Source organism: Miscanthus floridulus, chromosome 9 (genome assembly GCF_019320115.1).
Source record: "Miscanthus floridulus cultivar M001 chromosome 9, ASM1932011v1, whole genome shotgun sequence".
NCBI lineage: Eukaryota > Viridiplantae > Streptophyta > Magnoliopsida > Poales > Poaceae > Miscanthus > Miscanthus floridulus.
Window position 1 is genome coordinate 20298713 of NC_089588.1, and position 22974 is coordinate 20321686.

At 49.3% G+C, this 22974-nt stretch overlaps 1 protein-coding gene and 1 long non-coding RNA gene across 2 annotated transcripts; both read left to right on the forward strand.

Annotated features, from left to right (window-relative positions):
* Positions 1 to 1076: 1076 nt before the first annotated feature.
* Positions 1077 to 5949, forward strand: LOC136481509 (cationic amino acid transporter 6, chloroplastic-like). Its single transcript, XM_066478849.1, has 5 exons — positions 1077 to 1582; positions 2603 to 2825; positions 3759 to 4110; positions 4592 to 4823; positions 5097 to 5949. The coding sequence occupies exons 1-5, from the start codon at positions 1165 to 1167 to the stop codon at positions 5681 to 5683; spliced, it is 1812 nt and encodes a 603-aa protein (XP_066334946.1). The 5' UTR covers positions 1077 to 1164; the 3' UTR covers positions 5684 to 5949.
* Positions 5950 to 18877: 12928 nt separating this feature from the next.
* On the forward strand, positions 18878 to 20277 carry LOC136481512 (uncharacterized). Its single transcript, XR_010764735.1, has 3 exons — positions 18878 to 19007; positions 19899 to 20093; positions 20195 to 20277. It is a non-coding gene; the product is annotated as an uncharacterized lncRNA (long non-coding RNA).
* Positions 20278 to 22974: the final 2697 nt, after the last annotated feature.

Consider the following 22974-nt stretch of genomic DNA (forward strand, 5'->3'; position numbering starts at 1 on the left):
TGCCACAGCCATGCTATGGCATCAAAATTTTTGGTGCTAAAGTTTTGGCATCTTGACTTTAGGTTTAGGTGTTTAGATCCATAACAAAACTTTAGCACCATGTAAATAGAAAACTGATTTGTCCTCATTTAATCCATCTTTCCAGTTTTCTCTCTCATTTCTCTCATCCCCCTCATTTCAGATCCAGATCGACCGAACATTCCAAGGCGAATGGGGGCGGCGGCCCCCTTTCCATCCCGCGGCGGCGCCCTCCTTAGCGCCACCAGCATGGTGTCCTCGGTGTGGCACCCCCAGCTCCTCCCTGTCGTGACGGCTGCACCCCCCTCTCGGCTCCCTCACGAGTTCTGGCGGCGGCGGCGACCCCTCCACCTTCCCGGTGCGCGGCTTCCCATCCCAGATGGTGGCGTGGCCTTGCGTGGAAGGCGCCCGACCACGGGGACAATGCCTCCTCAGTGGCCGTGCACGCGCCCCTCCCCGACCAGCGGCCCCTTCTTGGTGAGCGCACAGCACCCCGACAACGGCGTGGCCTTCCCCCACGTGGAATGTTGGTCGCGCGACCCACGCCCAGCACAGTGGCTCCCTCCCCACTCCCGATAGCAACCTCCCTCGTGGGTGTTGCATCAGGGCCAACGCCGGCGCCTCTCCTCCACCATACCCGCCGGTAACATCTTGAGGAAAGCGGATCCAGGCGGCCAGGCCAACGCGCTCGATGGCCCTGGTGACGGCGTGGCCAGGCCCGCGCGCTCGGCAGCTCCTTCCCCGGCCACGGCGGTGCGCCCTTCTCCCTCCGAGCAGCAGTGAGCGGCAGGCGGAATGCTGAGCGGCGAGGTGGGTGGGTGCCGGGGTAGTGGGTGTCCGGCTCTCTCCAACGCTATTTTTACAAGTTTTGGGCCTCTTAGATCCCAAATGCTAAAATTTTTGAAGCCCCACTTTTAATGTTTTGGGTGTACCGTGTTCAGATCCATTTTGCAAAAAGATATACTAAAACACAACTTTTGGCAAAATTGGACAACTAAACATCCCATAAATACCGCGCGCGGCCTCAAGTCCTCCACTCCCCACTCGATCTCCTCGCCTCCTCTCGTCCCGTGATCCCGTCCGTCCCTCCCGCTCCCCCGAATCCCGGAGAAACCGACGCCCGCATCACCCCCGCGCCCCGCCGCCATGGACAAGGCCGCGCTGGTGGCGGAGAGCAACGACGACGGCGGCGGCTCGTCGTCGTTCTCGGGTCTGCGCGCGTACGGGCGGGCGCTGGCGCAAACGCCGCGTCGCCTGGCGCGGCGCGCGTGCGCCGCGACGGCGCCCGGGGAGGAGATGAGCCGCGTCCGCGCGCGTTCCGGCCCGCGGATGGCGCGCGCGCTGCGGTGGTGGGACCTCGTGGGGCTCGGGCTCGGCGGCATGGTCGGCGCCGGGGTGTTCGTCACCACAGGCCGCGCCGCGCGGCTCTACGCGGGGCCCGGGGTCGTGGTTTCCTACGCCATTGCGGGGCTCTGCGCGCTGCTCTCCGCCTTCTGCTACACCGAGTTCGCCGTCGACATGCCCGTCGCCGGCGGCGCCTTCAGCTACCTCCGCGTCACCTTCGGTGAGTGACCACTACGCCACTACCGCCGCCGCTGCGCAGCCAAAGATGGCGACTTTCGGCGATGTCGTACTCGCCGGAATTAAAAACCTTGGCTGGCCTTTGGCATTTCTCGATCAATCGACTGGGAGTTTTTGTTTTTTATAGTCGCTCGATTTCGTCTCGGTTCGATCCTGTTCGTGCGATTTACGGCATTGGGGACCGAGACTGACGACATACGCTGGACTGATCATACGTTAGTTGAGAAGGATGGTTTTGTTTCTCATTAAATATTTGATGGTTATCTGAGCCAAGTGCATACGTGTTCTCTGCTTTCAGCTCGCCAAGTTGCCAAATAGAAACTACACCTACATATACAAGTATTCATGTGCATCAGTGTATGAGTGAAGCCACCTTAAAGTATCCTAGAGCTGTCCCCGTTGATTCTTTGGATGCCTCTTTTCTTTGAAAAACAAAAACTAGAGTAATTTTCTATCTAGGACACAGTATACTACCTCTGTCCCAAAATAAATGCATTTCTAGCTATACACCTGAACAAACGCTTGTCTAGATACGTAACTAGAAGTATCTTTATTTTGCGATGGATGGAGTATTTGATTATTGACACTGTTTTTGGTTCAATCTCTTCAGCGTTTCTCCACATTTATAGAATCTAAAGAAGCCCAACTTTCTTTAGACCAATTTCCACCCCCTCCCCCCTGATATTTCAGAAACACCAGCATGAACAACAGAGGAAAAAGTTAGATTGCGACTCAACAATTTTTATGAGTGACTCACTCACAAACATCCATATCCAAATAATGCTAGCCGGAGGTCCCTTTCAGCAATCTTCAGCGGGAGGTTCGCCCTTTTGGTCCCTACTCATGGGACCTGGGCTTTCTTCCAAGAAAGAGGTAGATGGATCCATACATGCCACTCGTTTTCCACAACCACCATGAAAACTGCCCTCTGCTTGCTTTGGATGCCACTCCACTCTCTGCACTCTATATGCGTGCATCATGATTTGCCATGGTTGGCATGCAGGGGAGTTCGCGGCGTTCCTGACGGGGGCGAACCTGATCATGGAGTACGTCTTCTCCAACGCCGCCGTGGCGCGCAGCTTCACGGCGTACCTCGGCACGGCGGTCGGCGTGGACGCGCCCAGCAAGTGGCGGATCCCCGTGCCAGGCCTGCCCGAGGGGTTCAACCAGGTGGACCTCGTCGCCGTCGGCGTCATCCTCCTGCTCTCCGTCTGCATCTGCTACAGGTCTGTTACTATGTTGACTACCGTTACTTGTGTAGTCAGAGGTCAATGACTGCTGTGTCATTTCATTTAAATTTGTCTTTTTTTCTCAAAAGAAAAAATTGGTACGGAAAACGTTGTTTTGTCTTATAGAGAGGTTCTGCCTACAAGTGTCATTCTGCTTGTCTTGTCTCTTTGTTATCAGTCTTGTCTGTTCTGCTCTTGCTGTCACAGAACTTGTTGGCCATATCAGAGTCCATTCCTGCAGGGAGTCCAAACTTCAATTCAAATATTTTAGCATCCGTCATGGACAATTCGATCCAATTTTTTGACTGTTTGTAACAGTGTATCTTTTTTCGTCCAATTGTTCATCACCTCAGTGGTGTAGGTGCATCTGGTGGTTTCTTTGCTGGTTTGATTGCTTGCTCCGCTGCTCTGATCTGCAACCAGTTCAGTTGTGATCTTGCTCAGAGCAAGTGGAACCGATTCACATCTCCGGTTCTATCTGTTCTGGGAAATTTTAGAGCCCGTTTGGCCGGGCTCCCGCGGGCTCCAACTCATGTACTGTAGCGTTCCGTCGGCCACCCACGAGCCGATAGGTGCCAACGGAAGCCAGAGCCGCGGGAGCCAGGAAAACGAGCTTCTCCAGCTCCGGAGAGAGGAAAGGATGAGAGAGAAGCCGCCGGAGCCCGGCCAAAGAGGCTTTAATATATTCTGTCAACAGAAAGGAAAGAATCTTGCCCATCATCCTTTGGCATGATGCAAACTTTCTTAAAAAAAATCTTTTGTGGTAATGCAAAGCAAAGTTTTTTTTCCCGGAAGCATCTTCATCTATCAAAATCGAAAATTGGACAAATAATGCCGTCGTAGACGCGTTTGCCAACCATTTCCAGATTTCCTGCCGAGTGCTAACTGCTGACGATCGATGAATTCCTCCTTTTCCATGGTCGGGCGCAGCACGAAGGAGAGCTCGGTGGTGAACCTGGTGCTGACGGGGGTGCACGTGGCGTTCATCCTCTTCATCATCGTGATGGGGTTCGCGCACGGCGACGCGCGCAACCTGAGCCGCCCCGCCGACCCGGCCCACAACCCGGGTGGCTTCTTCCCGCACGGCTCGGCGGGCGTGTTCAACGGCGCGGCCGCGGTATACCTGAGCTACATCGGCTACGACGCCGTGTCCACCATGGCCGAGGAGGTGGAGCGGCCCGACCGCGACATCCCCGCCGGCGTCTCCGGCTCCGTCGTCCTCGTCACCGCGCTCTACTGCCTCATGGCCGTCTCCATGTCCATGCTCCTCCCCTACGACGCGGTACGTCAGTATGCTCACCTTGCCTGCGTGTCATCCCTGACGTACTACTGTTCAAGTCCCTAGTGATAGAGGACATGAGGTCGGCAGCCACAGTGACAATGCCACTGGCCTCCACACTTTTGGGGATGTTGGTCGTGCGATCTGGGACGAATCTGCTCTGCTGTCCCAGTCGCAATCGCAGAGGACGTCCTGCAACTTTCTGGGATTGAAAGAACAAAAAAAAAAAAGCATCTTGGAATTTCACTTTTCTGCTTTCCTAGAGCCTGTTCGTTTGGCTGTGGCTTGTCATAAACGATCATAAATTTTTAGCCGGAATAGTATTTTTCTCTCACACAAACCAGCCAGCAGTACTTCTTCACGAACCAGCAACGATACGAACCAGCCAACTGAACAGCCTGCTAGTGGACATATTGGAGACATGTACTGACATGGACTTGTGGCTGATTTCTCACCTTTCGGATGCTGTTTTCCTGTCGTGCAGATCGACCCGGAGGCGCCGTTCTCGGGGGCGTTCAAGGGGCGGGAGGGGATGGCGTGGGTGTCCAACGTCATCGGCGCCGGCGCCAGCCTCGGCATCCTCACGTCGCTGATGGTGGCCATGCTGGGGCAGGCCCGGTACCTGTGCGTCATCGGCCGCTCCGGCGTCGTGCCCGCCTGGCTCGCCAGGGTCGACCCCCGCACCGCCACCCCCGTCAACGCCTCCGCCTTCCTCGGTGCGTAGCACACGCCTCGTTCCTTCCCTGCCTCTGCCCTGTCAGTCAGCGCCTCGGGCTTCTCGTGAGCAGAGGCGACAGCCGACAGCGGCGAGGCGAGCCGCGCCGCGGGTCTCCCGTCCCGGCTCCCGTGACGAAGCGAACAGGACACGGGTTTCTGGGTCCCGTGTCGTCGTCGTCGTCGTATGTGACTAGATGGAAACGAGTCAACGAGTCACATGAATCGAAGCGCCCTGCGTTGACAATCACTGAGGGTTGACAATGTCCGTGCAGGCCTGCTGACGGCGGCGCTGGCGCTGTTCACGGAGCTGGACGTGCTCCTGAACCTCGTCTCCATCGGCACGCTCTTCGTCTTCTACATGGTGGCCAACGCCGTCGTGTACCGCCGCTACGTGGGCGACCCCTGCCCCATCTCCGGCTCCGCCCAGCAGCAGGGGAGGAGGGCGTGGCCGACGCTGGCGTTCATCGGGGCCTTCTCCCTCATCGCGCTCTCCTTCACGCTGCTGTGGCAGTTCGCGCCGGGGGGCGCCGCCAAGTTCGGGCTCCTGTCCGGGACCGCGGCGGCCGCCGTCGCCGCGGTGGCCGCGTTCCAGGCGCTGGTGCCGCAGGCGCGGGAGCCGGAGGTGTGGGGCGTGCCCGGGATGCCCTGGGTGCCCGCCGCGTCCGTCTTCCTCAACGTCTTCCTGCTCGGCTCGCTGGACCGCCCGTCGTACGCCCGGTTCGGCTTCTTCTCGGCGGCAGCCGTGCTGGTCTACGTGCTCTACAGCGTGCACGCCAGCTACGACGCCGAGGAAGGCGGCGCGGCGGACGGAGGCGGCGGCGGCGGCAACAAGCTGCAGGACCAAGGGTGCGAGGTGTAGCAGAGTGGTTGACGTAGGCAGACAGCTCAGGCGCCTTGATCTACCTTTTGCTTTGTTTGCTATTAGATGTTTTTAAGTAGATTTTTACGACTAGTTGTTGTCGAGTTAGTGCTGATGAATGTCTGACATCCTTGAGAAAGAAAAACAACTTGAAGGAAATAGAGAGAGAAATGACAAGCGGCTCATTCACAGCTGCAGCGGCTGCAAGGCAGAAAAACACTGTTGAAAAAAGCAAAAGAAGAGTTGAAAAAAGCAAAAGAAGAGTTGCAGTGCTGAAAAAAAAGGTAATGCTACGACTCTGACGATCGACGGTTGCAGTGCTGAAAAAAAGGTAATGCTACGACTCTGACGATTGACGGTTTCCAAACGCGCATCAGATAAGGATCGGATACGGCGCCGCACGTCCTCCTTCACTCATCCCTCACGGCCTTCTCCGCTGGCACTGCAGTCATTTCCCATGTATTGCTCCTCCACACGTTCGCTGCCGCTGCTCCTCTCTTCTCCCTCTCCTCCACCATAGTTCCAGGAGCGCCGCGAGCCAGCGGTGGCACTCCTCCCTGCCTTCCTCCCATCCTCCACACACCTCGCTCCCTCCTTAGCCGGCGGCGGCGGCGTCCTCTCCCACTCCGGTGTCCTCCCCCACCACGGCGGCTCCTTCCCCCACACCGATGTCTCCTTCCCCGACGCCGGCGTCCTCCTCCCCAACACCGGCTCCCTCCTCAACACCGGCGTCCTTCCCCACCACGGCGTCTCCTTTCCCCACACCGACGTCTCCTTCCCCGACCCCCCTCGTCCTCCTCCCCCACCTCGGCTCCCTCTTCCCCACCCCGGTGCCGCCCCTCCTCGACACCGGCGTCCTCCCCCACAGGGAGCTCCTGGCTGGCCTCAGATCTGGTGGCCATGGCGTTCCCCGTGTAGGCCCTCTCTCCCTCCTATATGTTGCAATTGTATCTTTTAGTTGTTTCAGACACTTTAGAGGTATGTTGCAGTTGAATCATAAGGATGTTGCACAAGTAGATCTAGGGATGTTTTGCCCATGTTGCATTTGTTTCAAAGGTTTGTTGAAAGCACTGTTTTAAAATGTTTCACTTGTTTCTAGACGATGTTGCAATCGTTCTGATCTGGATGTTTTCATATGCTTCGCACAAATGTTGCAATAATACTTTCAAAATGTTTCAGTTGCTTCAATCTCATGTTGCAGTAGTTGTTCCATGTTGTTGCAAGTGTTTTTTATTAGTGTTGTTTCATATGCTTGACACCAATGTTACAATAATATGTTCCAAATGTTTCAGCTCCTTTAACCTAGTGTTGCAGCAGTTTGTCCCGTGTTGTTGCAATAATATGTTCATGGTGTTTCAGCTGCTTTAGCCTAATGTTGTAGCAGTTGTTCCATGTTGTTGCAATAACATGTTCATGGTGTTTCAGTTGCTTCAGCCTAATGTTGCAGTAGTTGTTTCCGTGTTGTTGCAATAATATGTTCATGGTGTTTCAGCCGCTTCAGCCAAATGTTGCAGGGAGGGGCGAGCCGGGGCGGGCGGGGGCGCGTGGTTCGCCGGGGGCCTAGCGGACGAAGGTGCTCGGGCCGGCGGACGCAGGGTGCTGTGGCCATGGGGCGCGTTGGGTATGCAGCATGCTCGTTGCGGGCGTGGGGCGGACGCGACGGACTGCGGGGCGATCTGGAGGCGTGCGGATGGGGGTTGGGGCGTGCTGAGGGTGTGCGTACTGGGAAGGAGCGCGTGCTGGGGGAGTGCGTCCATGGAACCATATCCATCGAACGTGCGGGTGCCGGCGCTCCCCAAAAAAAAAAGAGCATCGAACGATCTGATTCCTTTTCTATTATTACGGGATGGACTAAAAACAAAAATCGTGCAATTCTGCTTATCCGATAGACAACACACAGTTGGTGTCCGTAGATTTACCATAGAAATGTTTTCACGATATAAACAAATAATTCAGTTTTGCAATATCATGACTCGGCGAAAAATGTCTGCTCCACACCTGGATTTTCTAAGCAAGAGTTCCAAACTAATATTAAGATCCCATTTGTCACAGCTTCACTTTACTAGTAGAGCCATTATTTTTGCCTTCAACTTAAAACAGCTCCATACGTAGAGCTTTTTAAAACATGCTCATAGACCAGAGCTAAGTGAAGCCATTATTTTTAGCTCCACCCTCCATATATTTTTTTATGAGAGCACGATTTAAGAGACTTTTTAGGTGGAGCAATTTGATTTTACCTCGTTTGGCACGCCTTCAAACGGCTTCAGAAGCCGAGAAGCCAACGGGGCCTAAATGTGTTGTAAGAATTATGTGAAATATTATGTCCCTATCCCTGAGTTTTTAGTTAGACAACTACCCATAAATTACACTAATAATAACCATAACTCTAGCACAAGTATAAGGTAAATTCGACATAACTTAACAGCAGGTAAAATTGGGTTGTTGGAGAGGAAATTTTCGCCTGAATCTTTAGTTGCACCGTACCAATTCTACTTAGAAATTGCACCCAAAGTAAACACCACAACTCTAATACAAGTCCAGTCTAAATCTAGCACAAGTTAACATTAACTTCTTCTTTTTTCCGAACGGGCATTACTTAAAATTGTAGTGTGGTAGTGAAGATTTTTCACTCAAATCTTAGCTTATTCCTTTTAGTATAATATATTTTTTTCAACAAGACATGACATTGCAAAACTAGGATTGTTTTTTCTTATAGCATCCTCAGAGCATCTCTAGCAGACTACTTATACTATTTATGGGTAGTGAAAAAAAAAGTCACTCCAACAGGCTATGTATTAGGCCACCCAAATTTGTTGCCCCTCTACTCTTCCCCTCCCACTAACCGTTCCTACTGGGCCAACAAGTGGCTACCTAAAACTTTCTTTGGTAGTTTCCTCCCCGCTACCAGATGTTTCTTCGCGCGCTCGTCCTGACGCCAACTGTCGACCTCCTCGCTGGCCGCCGCTGGCCTCTTCCTCCCCGCCAATGCCCAACGCCTCCTTGAGCATGCATCTCTACCCCGTCAGGCCATCGTGCCTCCTCCCTGCCAGCATCGTCGCGCCTCCTCCCCGCCGTCGCATCCCTCAGACCCTACTCCTCCCATCCGTCGAAGGCCATGGCGAGGCTGCGTGGAGCGCCCCACCGAGTTCCTCTGCCCCTTCCCCATCGGTGGATGCCCTAGCGATGACCCTCCCGCGCGAGCACTCAAGATGGCTGAGTTTCTCAATGGCGATGGGGAAGGAAGATGATGACAGGTGGGTCTCACATGTCATTCTCTATCCGGATGGATTTGGGAGGCCTGTTTTTTTGCTGGAGAAAATAATAAAAAATTAATAAGTAGTATTAAAATGTGTGGCTACCCAATTATAAAAGTAGGGGGCCTGTTTTGGAGATGGTGTCACAAAATTGAGATGAGGTAAGATTTTCAACGGGGGTGTGAAAAACTAGGGTCGGTTGCAATTAATCAGTCCATGGAGGTGACGAAGTCTCGCACGGCGCGTTGCATTCTCCTCGTCGCTTACCTGTGACTACCTGACCTGAAACCTAGCACTGGCACTGCACCGCACGCGCGGAAGATGTCCACTGCCGCCTGCCGCCTGCCGAGGACGGGATATATAATCTTGACCTGAAAATTACGTCGCCGTCAAGATGCCCCGGACAAGCGAAAAGCCACCATGCTGCGTCTGCATGCGTGCGGGAAAATCAAGATCACGTACGGACGGCCCGCCGCGCGCGATCACCATCACGTCGTGATCCGCCTGATTCCCATCCCAAACGAAGCCGCCCTCCCATATGCCGGCGGCCGGCGCGCGCATGGGTGCTGGCCACGCGCGCAGACGTCGCTGCCCGCGCGCCACGCCGGGGCGAGCAGCCGCGCACGCGCCCGGCGGCGCCGTGCGAACAGCAGGGACGTCCATTCGGCGGAGCCGCCGGACAGAGAGCACGCACGAAGACGCAGTGTCGTCGAGCTGGCTGGTGGTGCCGTGGTGGCGGAGGGCCCTTGTCCGGCCTCCGCACCTTTTACGCGCATCCACCGAGGCCCAAGATGGGCGGGGCGGCTGGGTGGAGACTGGAGAAGAGAGAACTCCATCGCCTTCCACGTCCTGACCTAGGCTCCATCTTCCACACCCTGCGTGCAGTCTGGGAGAGTGACACGGGCAGCTAGCAACAAGTCAACCACGGCGCTCACTCAATCTGTAATTATGTTCTACTTGCTTTGTTCAGATCATTTTCCGGTCGGTCGTTCGTTCCACTTGCCCACGGCCCGACCGGACGCTTTCTAATTTGTCAGCTGACTAGCTGTTTTTTTAATGTTATTTACGCGGTATATAAATTTGGTATTACTTGCCTACAGAGTAATATCTCTTTAAGGCTCTAGTTGGTACAGTACAAGTTGATTTTACAGGTTGAATGTTTTTTTTTCTTTCGTTTCAGCTCTATGAGCAGCTTAACTCAACTGGTGGAGTTAATAAAGCTGTGTTGAAAAAAAAATGATAAAACAATTTGTCATAACAAATCTAGGAGACAGAGCTGGAAGTGGTGTATTTTCAAGTACATCTAGCACTCATCCCTGTAAGACTAAGAGCGGGTTTTTAAGAGTTTCGCTCAAGGAACTGTTTCGTTTTACCGAATCCTATGGTAAAAAACAGCTCCAAACAACTCTTTAAGCTACTAGAGGAGCTGTGTTAAACAAAATCTACGTAATTATAATTGTTAGTTGTCTAAAATTATTGTCCGGAAATTCAGCCATCTCTGAGATCGGCTTCAATGGTTGAGTGCTGACGGGTGAGCAGATGGCAGTTAGTTGCTTTCCTTTCCTTTCCTCTTGTGGCAGATGTTGTGCCTTTTCTCATTACAGTGCAAACAGGTAGCACTCTTTGACGTCGTCGGGCAAACAATGCAACCAAACCATGGATCGATCCGACGCCCAGCTCAACAACATGCACGTACGTTTTGGATTGAGGTAGTAATATCAGCTGAGCCTTGGGCCCTTGGATCTACGCCGCTACGCGTCGCCATTATCAGATGAAAGCCGCGGCCGCCCCGCCAACATCAGGGATAAACGCGTGGCCGCATTGGGCTCTTCACCTTCCTGGCAGAAAAAAAATGGACTATATCTGCCGCTTCTGTTGATTTCACCTTCCTGGCAGAAAAAAAAAATGGACTAGCATCGGTTTCCATTCCCTTCTAGTTGACCTCCGAACCACACCACATCCGTCACCAAACCCTCTCCTTCTCCTATTTTACCCTGCACCACCACCACCACAATTTTTATAGGTGGCGTTGAAAGCATATTGTGTCATGTGTCTTTTATTAGCGAATATGTCCGTGCATTGCAACGAAATCCGATACTTCTTGGAATCATACTTCATGCTACTGTTGACTGCGAGTTGTTCTAACTCGTATGAGCACGAATCATGAGTCGGACCACGTACGGAACATATAGGGTGTAAGGGTAGGGTGGGGTTGTCAATCAGATTTGGATTAGGTTTATTGACATGTGGAGGATCGACTTGAGCCTCAAGGTGAGTTTCTAGAAGGGGCGGAAAAAGAAACTCTCCCTCTTTAATATTGGGTAGGTATAGGTATGTAGGTTTATTGACAATCCCGTAATACAAATTTAGTATAAATTTATCGTAAGTTGATATTAAGTAAAATTGTGTAGGAGAAAAGATTTTCACCCAAGTCTTAGTTTTATTCCTTTCATGCATACTATTTTAGGAGGAAAAAAAAGGGAAAGAAAAAAATTGGTGCGGGAGAGAAGATTTTCACCTAGGTACCTAGTAGATAAACCTTATTAAGCTGGATTTAGACCCAAGTACCTAATAAATAATATCAACGAAAGGGAACTAAGATTCAGCTGAAAATCTCCATTGAGCATACAAGCAGAGAACCAAACCAGGTGGCACATGGAATTAGCTAGACGAGCAATGCTTACTAAGGAAAATTGTATCTGGGAAGACAACCCCCTAGTTTATTCTTGATTTCTTATCGAACGATGTAACTATTCTCAATCAATAAAGCTCGCCTATTGGTTTGTCAAAAAAACAAAAGAAAAGAAAAGATGTAGCTGAAAATCTTATGTCAGATTTACAATCGACACACGCGTACTAGAGTTACGGTGATTATTTTGATGTGATCTGTAGGTAAAATTTTGTAACTTAAAATTCGAGTGTGGGTAAGGACGAAGAAATATTTCACCCAGCTGTTACAAAATCTATAGCGTCAATCCGGATATAGGGGAGAGTTTTTCAACTGGAGCAAAAGTGTAAAACTAACCTCGGTTGCAATTAATCAATATACGTGGACTTGTGGGGACGGATGAAGTCTCAACTCACAAGGCGTTGCATTCTCGTCCCCGCTGACCTGTGACGAGTGACGACCTGACCTGACCAAGCACCGCACTGCACGCACGGAAGATAGATGTCCACTGCCCACTGCCGGGGACGGAATCCAATCTTGACCTGAATTACGTCGCGGTCAAGATGCCCCGGACAAGCGAAAAGCCGGCCACCACCATGCTGCGTGCGTGCGGGGAAATCAAGATCACGTACGGCGGGTGCGTGGTGCCGGCGGCTGGCGCGCGCAGACGTCGCTGCCCACCCCGGGGCGCACGGCGGCGGCCACGCGCGCGCGCGGACAGGGACGTCCATTCGGCGCGGCGGAGCCGGGGAGCCAGCACGCAGAAGCAGACGCAGCATCGTCGAGCTTGCTGGTGGTGGCCGTGACCTTGTCCGGCCGCCGGCCTCACCTTCCTTCCGGCGGCCAACGTTTCGCTGCACGAGTGGCCGCTGGAGACGAGCATTAGGATCTGTGCACCTTTTCATTCTCCCCGTTGTGTCGTGGTGATGGAGATGAGCATTAAGGTTATTGCACGACGACGATCGCCATATCCAGTCGTGTTGTGTCATGCTAATCTTGTGGAGATTTGTAGTGGAGCTGAGGGCCAGTTGAGTAAATAAAGCAGGTTGCTTTTCGTGCGTCGGGAACGGTAGGAGAAAGCCGTCCATCTCGCTCGGAGCCGGAGGAGCCGATCTGGATGGATCATGCAGGTGAGAGGTGGCAACGCAGGGTTCACCCAGACCAGATACAGACACAGACACAACAGAAAAAGATGTAGAATGAGATCTCAGATCAGTGTCATGGTGACGCGGAGACCAGCAGGCAGCAGCACTCGAGCTGAGGATTCCCAGGTGCGCTATGCATGATCTTGCCAAGCCACCTCTTCCTCTTCCTTCCTCGAAACACAAGATGGGTGGCTGGGTGTTCCACCTTCCCGAGTCCTGATCCTGACCCTGACCACCATCTCCGTCACCTCACCGCGAATTGACGTGCGGGCCGCCGCCGCCGCCGCCGCCGCCGGGGGAGTGACAGGCAGCAAGTCAACCACGGCGCTCGCTCTATCAGCGATTCTGTTGTGCCTGTTTCGTTCGGATCATTTCCGACCGATCGTTCGTTCCACTTGCCGATCGACTGGGCCTGACGCTTTAGGGCTCGTTCGGTTATCACAGATTTGTCTCCTGGAACAATTCATAGCCGGATTGTTTCTCTAACTTATATAAGCTTTCATCATCTGGAACAACTCCTGGGGCAATCCAGACTAACGGAACAGGGCCCTAATCAGTTGGTAGAGGCTTACCGATCCTGGCATCAAGCAACAAGTGAATGGTGATTGACAGAATGGTGATGAGCAGCGGACGGTTTCTTTTTTTTCTTAGCAATTGTGAGGCAGTTGCTCTGCCTTTTCATTATAGTAGAATCAGGTAGCAGTAGAAAAAATATTCAGTAGCCCAGGGTCTTTGACATCGGGCCATGCCGCAAGGCCAATGGATGAAATCACCCTTGGCATGCATTCCATCATGCATCACCTACGCTAGCTATTGCTGTCAAGTGTCCATCTTTTTTTCTTCTGCTCATGGGACCGGAAAGATGCATGGCATCGACAACGAAACTTGCCGAAGCAAAAAGGGGATATGGATCAGAACGAGAGGACCGTAGGAGAGTGAGGGTCGCGTTGCCGCAGATTCGAGGAAACCGGTTGGCATGCATGTGTAATGTGTTGCAAGATTTTCTAGATTCGGCATGTCATATTGTCTAACCATAACTGTAAACGGACGGAGTGTGATCTTGCATTGGGCTCAGTGTGTGCGGTGCCCCTGCTTTTGATTCATAACAGAGATCCAACGCAACCCACGGCTTTTCCTTCTTCTATGCAAAGCAGGTAGGTTGCTTATGAACTCATAAATAGACTTAAATTTTGATGGGTTATTCAAAAAATTAAAACTATTCACAGGTTCACGGGCAACGTGTCCCTAGTTCTCCTCCTTTACCTCCGAATATCGCTTTGATTTGTCATCAAACCTTCTCCCTCACTGCCGCCTAGTCTTGGCGTTGTGTCGCTCAAGGTTCTGGGATTCGCACCAAATGGACCAAAGTTCCTTTGAAATTCATCTAACTTTGGCCTCCTCTTTCCCTCCACCTTCTTGTTTAATCTCCTATTCACGGAGGTTTCACGAGATGAAACGGTGAAGCTGCAGATGTCTTCAGTTCCCTTCCCTCTCATATATATTCTCTTTTTGTCCCTCGTATTTACCTGTGATGTGCAGTTTAGCACTGAACAATATGGTTATATGTGGTGATGTGATTAAATCATAGCAGTGCCATTTGTGTAACCAGAGGCAACTATGAATTTGAGTCAAATTTGTGCCAAATTTTTATCAAAACATGACTTTTTGACTGGTTAAATAGCTGAACCCGGTTTGGTCTAAATTTTGTCTGTTTGGGTAGGCTCAGAAATTTTCACTTTTGAATCCTAGAACCGTGATCTTGCTTTGGCGGAGTAGAGATGCGTGAGTACTGGTCTGATGCTCAACTGATCCCCTAGCCCACTTCCGGCGACCTCTTCTCGCCTCCTCTCACCATCTCTCACTATCCCCGCCCGGCCGCCCCCACTTTGACCCTGCAAGTAGGCCTGGGCAAAAAAATACCGAGAACTGAACCGAAAATACCAAGAACTGAACCGAAAATACCGAAACCGAATTTTTTGATACCCTATTAGGTTCCTAATTCCCAGGAACTGAATTTACCGAACTATGTGAAATGTGTTGAGTTTGAGTGTTGTTGTATTATTGATTGTACTATTGTCCTCTATGAAATTAGCTTTTGAACCTGTTATTACATATCTCTGTGATAAGCTTGGTATTTTTCGGTAAATACCAAAACCAAACTAAACATACTGAAGCCGAATTTTCTCGGTACCGATTTTTGGAATGAACCGATCGGTACCTATTTTCCGAGGAACCGAATTTCTGTGTGATCTGAAGATCGGTTCGGTAATACCGAATGCCCAGGCCTACCTGCACCATCAACGACTCTCTCTTTAAGGACACCACCTCTCCCATAAAAAATCCACCACCTCAACCTTAATATCACTAGATCAAGTCGTCCTTGCCAAGAAGTTGGTGAACATAGTTTATAGATTAAAAAAAAGGTGAAGAAACCATGAAGCACACGACCACAAGATTTCCCACACGCCGAGGGCAAGAAAAAATATTGACCTGAAGCAAGCACCGAAGCGCATGCATGCATGTCAACATCACACGCACGCGGCTGCGTCTCGATCGCGTCGTAGTCCAATCCGGGCGCAAGTCGAGATCGAAATCCGGGCGTAGATCGACGAGGTGCCCCACCTCGTCGCTCGATCGTCCCTCCGTCTTTCCGCCCGCCAATGTTCCCATTCGCTTGCTTTTCGCGAGCGGGGCAGCAGGCTCGTGCGGAATCGGGAATATGGCTGGATCGGCGAAACGCCCGGCGCACTGATTCGGATAGTGCGGAGTGCCGTAGGTACGTCATTGCGTTGCTCGCATCTGCAGGTGGGTGGACGAGGATTGAGGCCTCGGCTTCTTCGCCGATTCGCGAGTCCTTTTTTTTTTTTTACCATTTACCCGTTTTTCATTAAGAGGGATTCAGTACATAAACTGTTTCTTTTCAAAGTCAGGATTTTTTCCCCACTAGCGTAGCGGGTCATAGAAAGAAGGTGCCACTAAAAATAAGTGTGGACTCATGGCTAAATGGGAAAAAAAGGATGGTAAAAGAATCACAAGTTCCTTATAAAGGGAGGTAAAAGAAAAAAAAGCCCGAGCGGATCAGTTCGAGATATTTCAGGAGTAGTTTTCGAGAGATTTTTGAATCATCCATAATCCGCAAAAGCCCTAGAAACGCTAGAATTGACCCAATGTCCTTGCAAAAGACATGATGTACTAGAACATGCATTTACAAGAATGAAATTTCAGCTCGATAGTACTTGGAGACTAATGGATGAGCTACAAACAAAAAGAAGCTAGGTGATTGTTGTCGACAAGGTGAATAGTCGAGCCGCAATCACAACGAAATGTCATTGTCACCAAATTGCTTACACGCTTGGAGACGAGCTCGTATGGGGACTTTCACCTCCGATGCGCCCGCCCTCCGTGTCTTCCTCACTGCCGGTGGTGCCATTGGCAGTGCCATCAGCAGGGATCTCAGCCACGCCTTCGTCGGCTTCCTCGCCGGAGACCAAATCAACCAAAGCTCCGTGTCTCCGGGGATGCCGATGGCAGCGCGGTTGAGTTCGTGAAAGAGCTCCCTTGCAAGCTTCTTGTCACCGTTGGTGTCGGGCAGCACCTCCTTTCATTCGGGAAGACCAGTATCCAGAATCTTCGTTAGCCGTTTATTGCCTTCTGATTTAGTACCAACCAGATAGATTGGCATATCAATTAATGTATAAATAAAAACCTAAACATGCTGGAATACTAGAATAGAAACAAAAAGACAAAGGCTACCTTTCAGTTTTTATCTGTTCGGTCATTTTCGCCCCTGTACCGAAAAGCGAGGCATCACAGGCTGCCAAGGGAATGAGTCTCCATCAGGTAAAGATTTCGCCCACGTGAATAGCAGCAGTTAAGCTTCATTCCAAAGAAGCTTAATCCATTCAGTTTGTTTTTAGGGGAGGAACTAGCACAAAATTTGAATGACGACTTGTTATTTATGGACCTCGCAACTACACGAAAGAGGGTATATTTTATTTGGAAATCAAGAATTAGAGTGGGGCACGAGCCCCCGCTCATGTGTACTAGGTCCACCCAATCGCACTACTACACGAAACTTTACCGAGGCGAGCAAATTCAGTTTACCGAAGCGGGCAAACCGTCCGCCTTGGCAGAAAGGTCACCATTAATCAATGTTAACTGAGGTGGTCCAAATGCCCGCCTCGGTAAATCAACCAGGAAAAACAAAAAAGAAGAAAAACCTAGATAAGCCCGCCAGCCCATCCACGGCCACCAGATTCGCGCGTGCGCGCCGCCGCTCGTCGCGGCTGCCCTCCACCGAGCTCATCGGCGCTGGAGGGAGCTCGCGCATTGCAGGAGAGATCCACGCCGCTGTCGGAGAGAGCTCGCCCACCGAGCTCACGCCACCACCGCAGGAGATCCACACCGCCACCACCGAGAGATTGCCCACGCCACCGCCGCCAGGGGAGAGTGAGAAGTTGGGGAGAGAAGGGGCGCCGCTCCTTGAGTGCGTGCTGTGACGGAAGGAGAGGGATGGGCGTGTGAGTGCCTTTGGAGACAAAACCCTAGTGCCCTGTTTATATATGAAGCCGATAGCGTGGAATGGGCCGCAATTTCTTTGGGCCGCGGCCTATTAGCGGAGGCGGGAGGTCTGCCTCCGTAAATAGCCTGATTTTCCCAGTCAGGCCTCTTATAAGGTTCGCCTCGGTTATTATATTTTAGCGTCTCGGTAAATCGATTTTGCGAGGCGGTTGACTATGACCGTCTCGGTTAATCCCAGACATTAGTAGTGTCGCAAAAGATTTTGTGTAGTAATGTCGGTGGGCACACATGAAGTGGCGTCGTCGGGCTTGACAAGCTGCAAGCCACACGCGGCTGCTTTGATGTGTCGTAGGGTCATGGGGGTCTGGACTGAGGAGGAGCACGTTACGACATAGTAGAATGATGGCACCAAGCTGCATGAGTCATTGGGAGCAGGCCACAACGACAGTGTGATACGTGGTGGAATCTAGCCCATGAGACAAATCTGGGAAGGACATGGAAGAAAAAGAGATAAGGAGGTGAGGCTGTTTGCTTTGATTACTGATGCAGGCTCTGCAATGGCACCTACGACATATTCAGCAGCGTCTGAAGACTCTAGACCAAGACCTTTCCTATGTTAACGTCGGAGGAGTATGTTACTATGTTTCATACCCAATATAAGGGGTACAGGTACAAGTGTGTTTAGTCACTCAAGAAGCATAAGATGGTGGGAGTCACATATATATTTAGATATAAAATATTTGTATGATTTTATTACTCTCTTTGTTTTAAATTATAAGTTGTTTTGACTTTTCTAGATACGTAGCAAAAGTTTTGCATCTAAGTGTATGTGTAATGCATAACCAAGACTATGTTCCTTAAAATCTCAGAGTAACTTTTTTTTTTTGATAGGAAGTCAGAGTAACTTATACTCCCTCTGGTTTCATAAAGGATGTCGTTTTGAGGTTGTCTTAAGGCAAACATTTTTAAACTTTAACTATAAATAAATTCTTTTGGGTTGAGTTTAAAAATATGAAAGTGATGTAAGTAGATTCATCTCGAAATGTAGTTTCATAGAAATATATATTGACTATATTTTATAGCAAAAAGTAACGGTCAAAGTTATTTTTTTAGATCGTGTTGCTGTACAAAACGATATCTTTTAGGAATCCGGAGGGAGTAATTTGGAATAGAGAGGAATATTTCTCGCTCTATGAATTCTCCTTATGTAATAATGCTATACAACCCATGCAGCAACATTTGCGATATCATTTAGTTTTCTGTTACAAGAAAACAACCACTCACGATTGACGCTCCTGGAGAGCTGTTTTTTTTTTTTTTTTGGAGAGGAAGTCAGCTATTCTGCTTGTGCGAAATTGATTGAGATCGCTTGGGCCGATGTAGCAGTTCATGTCCCAAAATCCAACAACTAAGTGGCGCCTAATAAAAGGCTTATATAACTACCGGGCCTCTGATTTTCCCAGGAGAGATGGGCATTTTCCAACCTTTCCCCCATGATGATAAGCTGGGCCGGCCATACCTTTGTTGGGCTTCCAGGACCAGACTCCAAACGCCTAACGCTAGCACCCCAAGGCCCAAGCTAGCCCGGCCCGTCATTTCCATCCACTCGCTGTCTCCCGCACACACTGGCCGGCCGCGCGGCGGATCGCCGCCCCTCGCATCCTCGTCGCGCCGCCACACCGCACTGCGCGGGTTGCTCGTGTTCGACGGAATGCTCCCGCCGGGACCCGGGAGAGGTACTAGTCATTCCCCTCCCCACGCGCGCTAGATTGCAGGTGCCGTCCAGTGTGTTGTCGCGTCCCGTTTGTGCTGCCGCAATTTCTGCATCACTTGAAAAGTTGAAATCCCTGTGATTTCGAGGAAACATGAGCGTTTTCGAATTTCGACGGAGGGTTCTTCACGGGGGACCTGTGTCGTGCTGCCCCATGCGCGCCACGGGAACGCCTTGCGATGAGCTCATCCTGCTTGCTGGCTGCTCTGTATTGGCTCTCGTGCACCAGTTGGGTGTGAGATGGATATGTTGTGGGTGGTGGCTGTTTCAGTTGGTGCACAGGTGTTTCGCAAGTTGTCAAGTAGATGTTTCTAGGATGGGCCCGACTCATTGATGGATGATTAATAACAAGCTGAGGAAAACTCGGTGTTTGGTTCTTTAGTCGCTCCTAAAATTTATGTCACATAGGATATTTAGATACTAATAAAGAGCATTAAATATAGATTAATTACAAAATAAATTACATAGATGGAGGCTAATTTACGAGATGACTTTTTTAAGGCAATTAATATGTCATCAGCATATGTTACTGTAGCACTATGTTGTCAAATCATGGACTAATTAGGCTTAAAAGATTCGTCTCGTAAATTAGTCGTAAGTTATGTAATTAGTTTTGTAATTAGTCTATATTTAATACTCCATGCATATGTCCAAATATTCGATGTCACAGGAATTTTAGGCGCCCTGCAGAAACCAAACACCCCCTCATTTTGATGCAAGAAACTTGCTCACAAGATTAACTGCAGATGTGATTTGCCACTGCCTAAATGAATAGCCACTTTAACACCACATTTCAGAATTGGCATCTTACTTTTGGTTTAGTCTGCTTGTCTTCTAAGTTCTGATATACATACAGGATCCTCATAACCTGCAGAGACTCCATCCACACATTCCTTCCCGAAGATGGCAGCCCAGGTTACTGGACACCTAGTCATCGTCGTCGTCGTCGTCAGAACTCAATAGGTTTTCTACGTTTTAAGGATGGATGGTGGTCATGTGGGGACTCCTGCTGATTGAGAAGGACTGAACGAGGAGCAATCACCTTCCCGTGGTACTGCCTGTCATCATGTGCCAAATTATTGTCACGTGAGTAGTGACACTGCTTCTCCAAAGATCTATGTCAGGGCTTACATTGACAGGTTCCTCATCCAGGTCAATAATGTCGTGCTACCGACCCCATCTAGCGTAATATCAGCACTATCATCTTGAACTGTGCGTAGCAGATGGAAGCGCAGGTGTGTGGGGGCCGGGGCCTTACTCATCTGAAGTTCTGAACGGATCTCCATCTTGTACATCAGTTCTGTTATTATCGTAACGCTGTATGTATGTTCTTAGCTATGCAAATTTTGCTATTGTAGAAGTTCATGTGGAAGTTGGATCTCTTTTCCGCTTTGCTTTCGTTTGCCCAAGCACTGCACTCGCTGGATACTGTTACTGTACTGCAGTACACGACGAGCTCTGGAAATTTCGTTAGGTTCTCCTTTGCTCAGGTGCTCTTCCTTTTATGCCCTTCACAATTTCTTATCTTTAGTAGTTAGTTAAATTCTGTGTTGCAGTTAACTTCATTTTTATTGGAAAAGTATTGGCGTTGAACATACCCATCTAGGTTTTATAATTTATATCCATATTGCTTTTTGCTTGATTATTTAATTAATTGTTCTGGCTTGAGGAATTGGTATCCAAGTGTCCCTGAGGCTCTTAAGATCTTGACATTTATTTCATTGCAACTTTAGTTTTGCAGCAGTAATTGTTTACTGTCTGCCCTAGCACCAGCATGGCAATGAGCAAGAATATTCTAGAAATGATAAATAACAAACACTTTTGCTCCACTTTTAATTATCTAATGACACGCAATTGTTTCCATTTTGGAAGCACATGTTTTTTCATTTTTGCTTTTTTTTTTTAATTTTTTGAAAATGAATTGTGCTATTCATACTATGTCTTTTCCTTCTTTAAAAATATTTCTGTACTTTCATTGCTCATAAATAAACATTACTGTGATTTCCCTACTAGTATGTTGTTTCTGTTATGATCACTGATTAGTCTCCTTTGAAGGTCTTGACTCTTGAGGCATTCATTATCATTGACTCAAACATCTGTTCCCACACATTGTAGTACAGAAAGATTCGAGGCCCTGTTCGACTGGCTGAAAAAACGGCCGATGCTGATGCTGATTTATTGTGAGAGAAAAACACTGTTATTTCGCTGAAACGGTACGGCTGATAAGTTCAAGCGAACAGGGCCCTCGGATGATGTGAGGAAACACAATCCACTCTGTTTATTTATTTTTCATTTGTTGTCATTTAACAACTTATTAATAGCTATGGGTGATTTCTGCACCATAGTGCGTTGGATCATATGCCATGTCCTTACAGAGTCCATTGGTTTACTATCCGTCCGTGCGACACCTGGTTCTCAAGGAAAGTACTGGGTTTATGCAGAAAAGCTGGCTCAAGAACCATTAGCAAGAATTTTAAAATTGACAAACATTGCATTTAAAAGGCCAGTTATCAGGCTCACCACTAGCCTTTTCTTGAAGACCATGCTTGTTCATAACCTTGAGGAGGCAGTGGCTTCTTGGAAAGCAAGGAAATCAAGTGGTTGATTGCCTGATGGATGTATCATGGGCATTTTGTTGGTCCCGTCTGAGTTGGCCCCCCTGTGCCAGTTTGTGGGTCGGGCCTCTGCTATACATTTTCCCAGGGGGACCATCTCTTATATCTGCTGCATTCTCATCTTGGTGGCTTTCAATCTTGTGATGGTTACTTCTAGTGCCCCACCATCATGGCGTTGTCATATGTATTCTTTCTTTGGTAGCCCCAAGTTTTGCATCCATGCAGTGAGTCTGCAATGAAACTGCTAGGTTGAGCATCAAAAGGTAAAGGTTGAAGATTTCTATGCATATTTTACATGATGACGTGATTAAACTGTACTTTGTAGTCGGGACCCTTTGATATTTTTCTTCTCCTCGGTATGTGTTAAGTAGGGTGGGTCTACTTTACCATTATGGCAGTCACATGACCCATTTGCGCTGATGTTAAGATAAAAAAATTGGTGTTCAAAAGTCTTAATCATGTAACCCTGGGATAAGGCTCATCTTTTGCCACTAAGGAAAGAACCCTGGCACATGGCTTGTGCTCTAGACTTCTTAGTAAGCAGACAGGAAATCTTGTTATTGATACGGTAGTTAACCTACTTGTTTAATCATCATTACCGCACTTGCCACAAAACCCATTCAGATGAATCTGAAACCTGCGCAGTCATCGTTCCATTAATCAATCTAATGCTCTGGGACCATGTTTAACAGTTGTCTCTGTTCTGTATCTATATATAGCAAATACATACCTAGCTCTCCAGATACTTACAGTATCCCGTGGTCTTTAGGCTAAGAACTAACAAGTGCATGCTACTGAGTTACATGAAATACTTGTTAGTTAAGTATATTATAGACTCTTTGTGCATGTATTTGTCTTTATCTTTGATGTGTTTCACAAATTGATGCCACAGTAATCCTGTTGGCTTACCCTTGGGCCTCGGTTAAGAGCCAATGTTTAGTTAGTTGATACTCCTCTAGGTGTCTACTTCATTTTATTGACTGGTTGTCTAAGTAATAAACTGTTGTTAGCACCGTACGAGCTATTTTTTGCCCCTTCTTTACATAAGCAACAAAAGTAGGAGACAGTCCTCTGTTTTTCTTTTGATACATGCTGTAAGGAATCTTCATGCTTATTGGAGTTTTGTGGCCTTTTGTGTCGAACCTTGCCCTTTAGACCATCAACTTAGCCAGCCTTTTCTTAGTATCCTACTAGGGCAATTGATCCCACTTGCACATTTAAACTTTTGTTGCACCTTTCCTTACCCAGGGAACAAAAAGGTGGATACCAGCTTTAAAAAATTAGGACATGAAAATCCCCAGGTGTCGGCATCGCTTA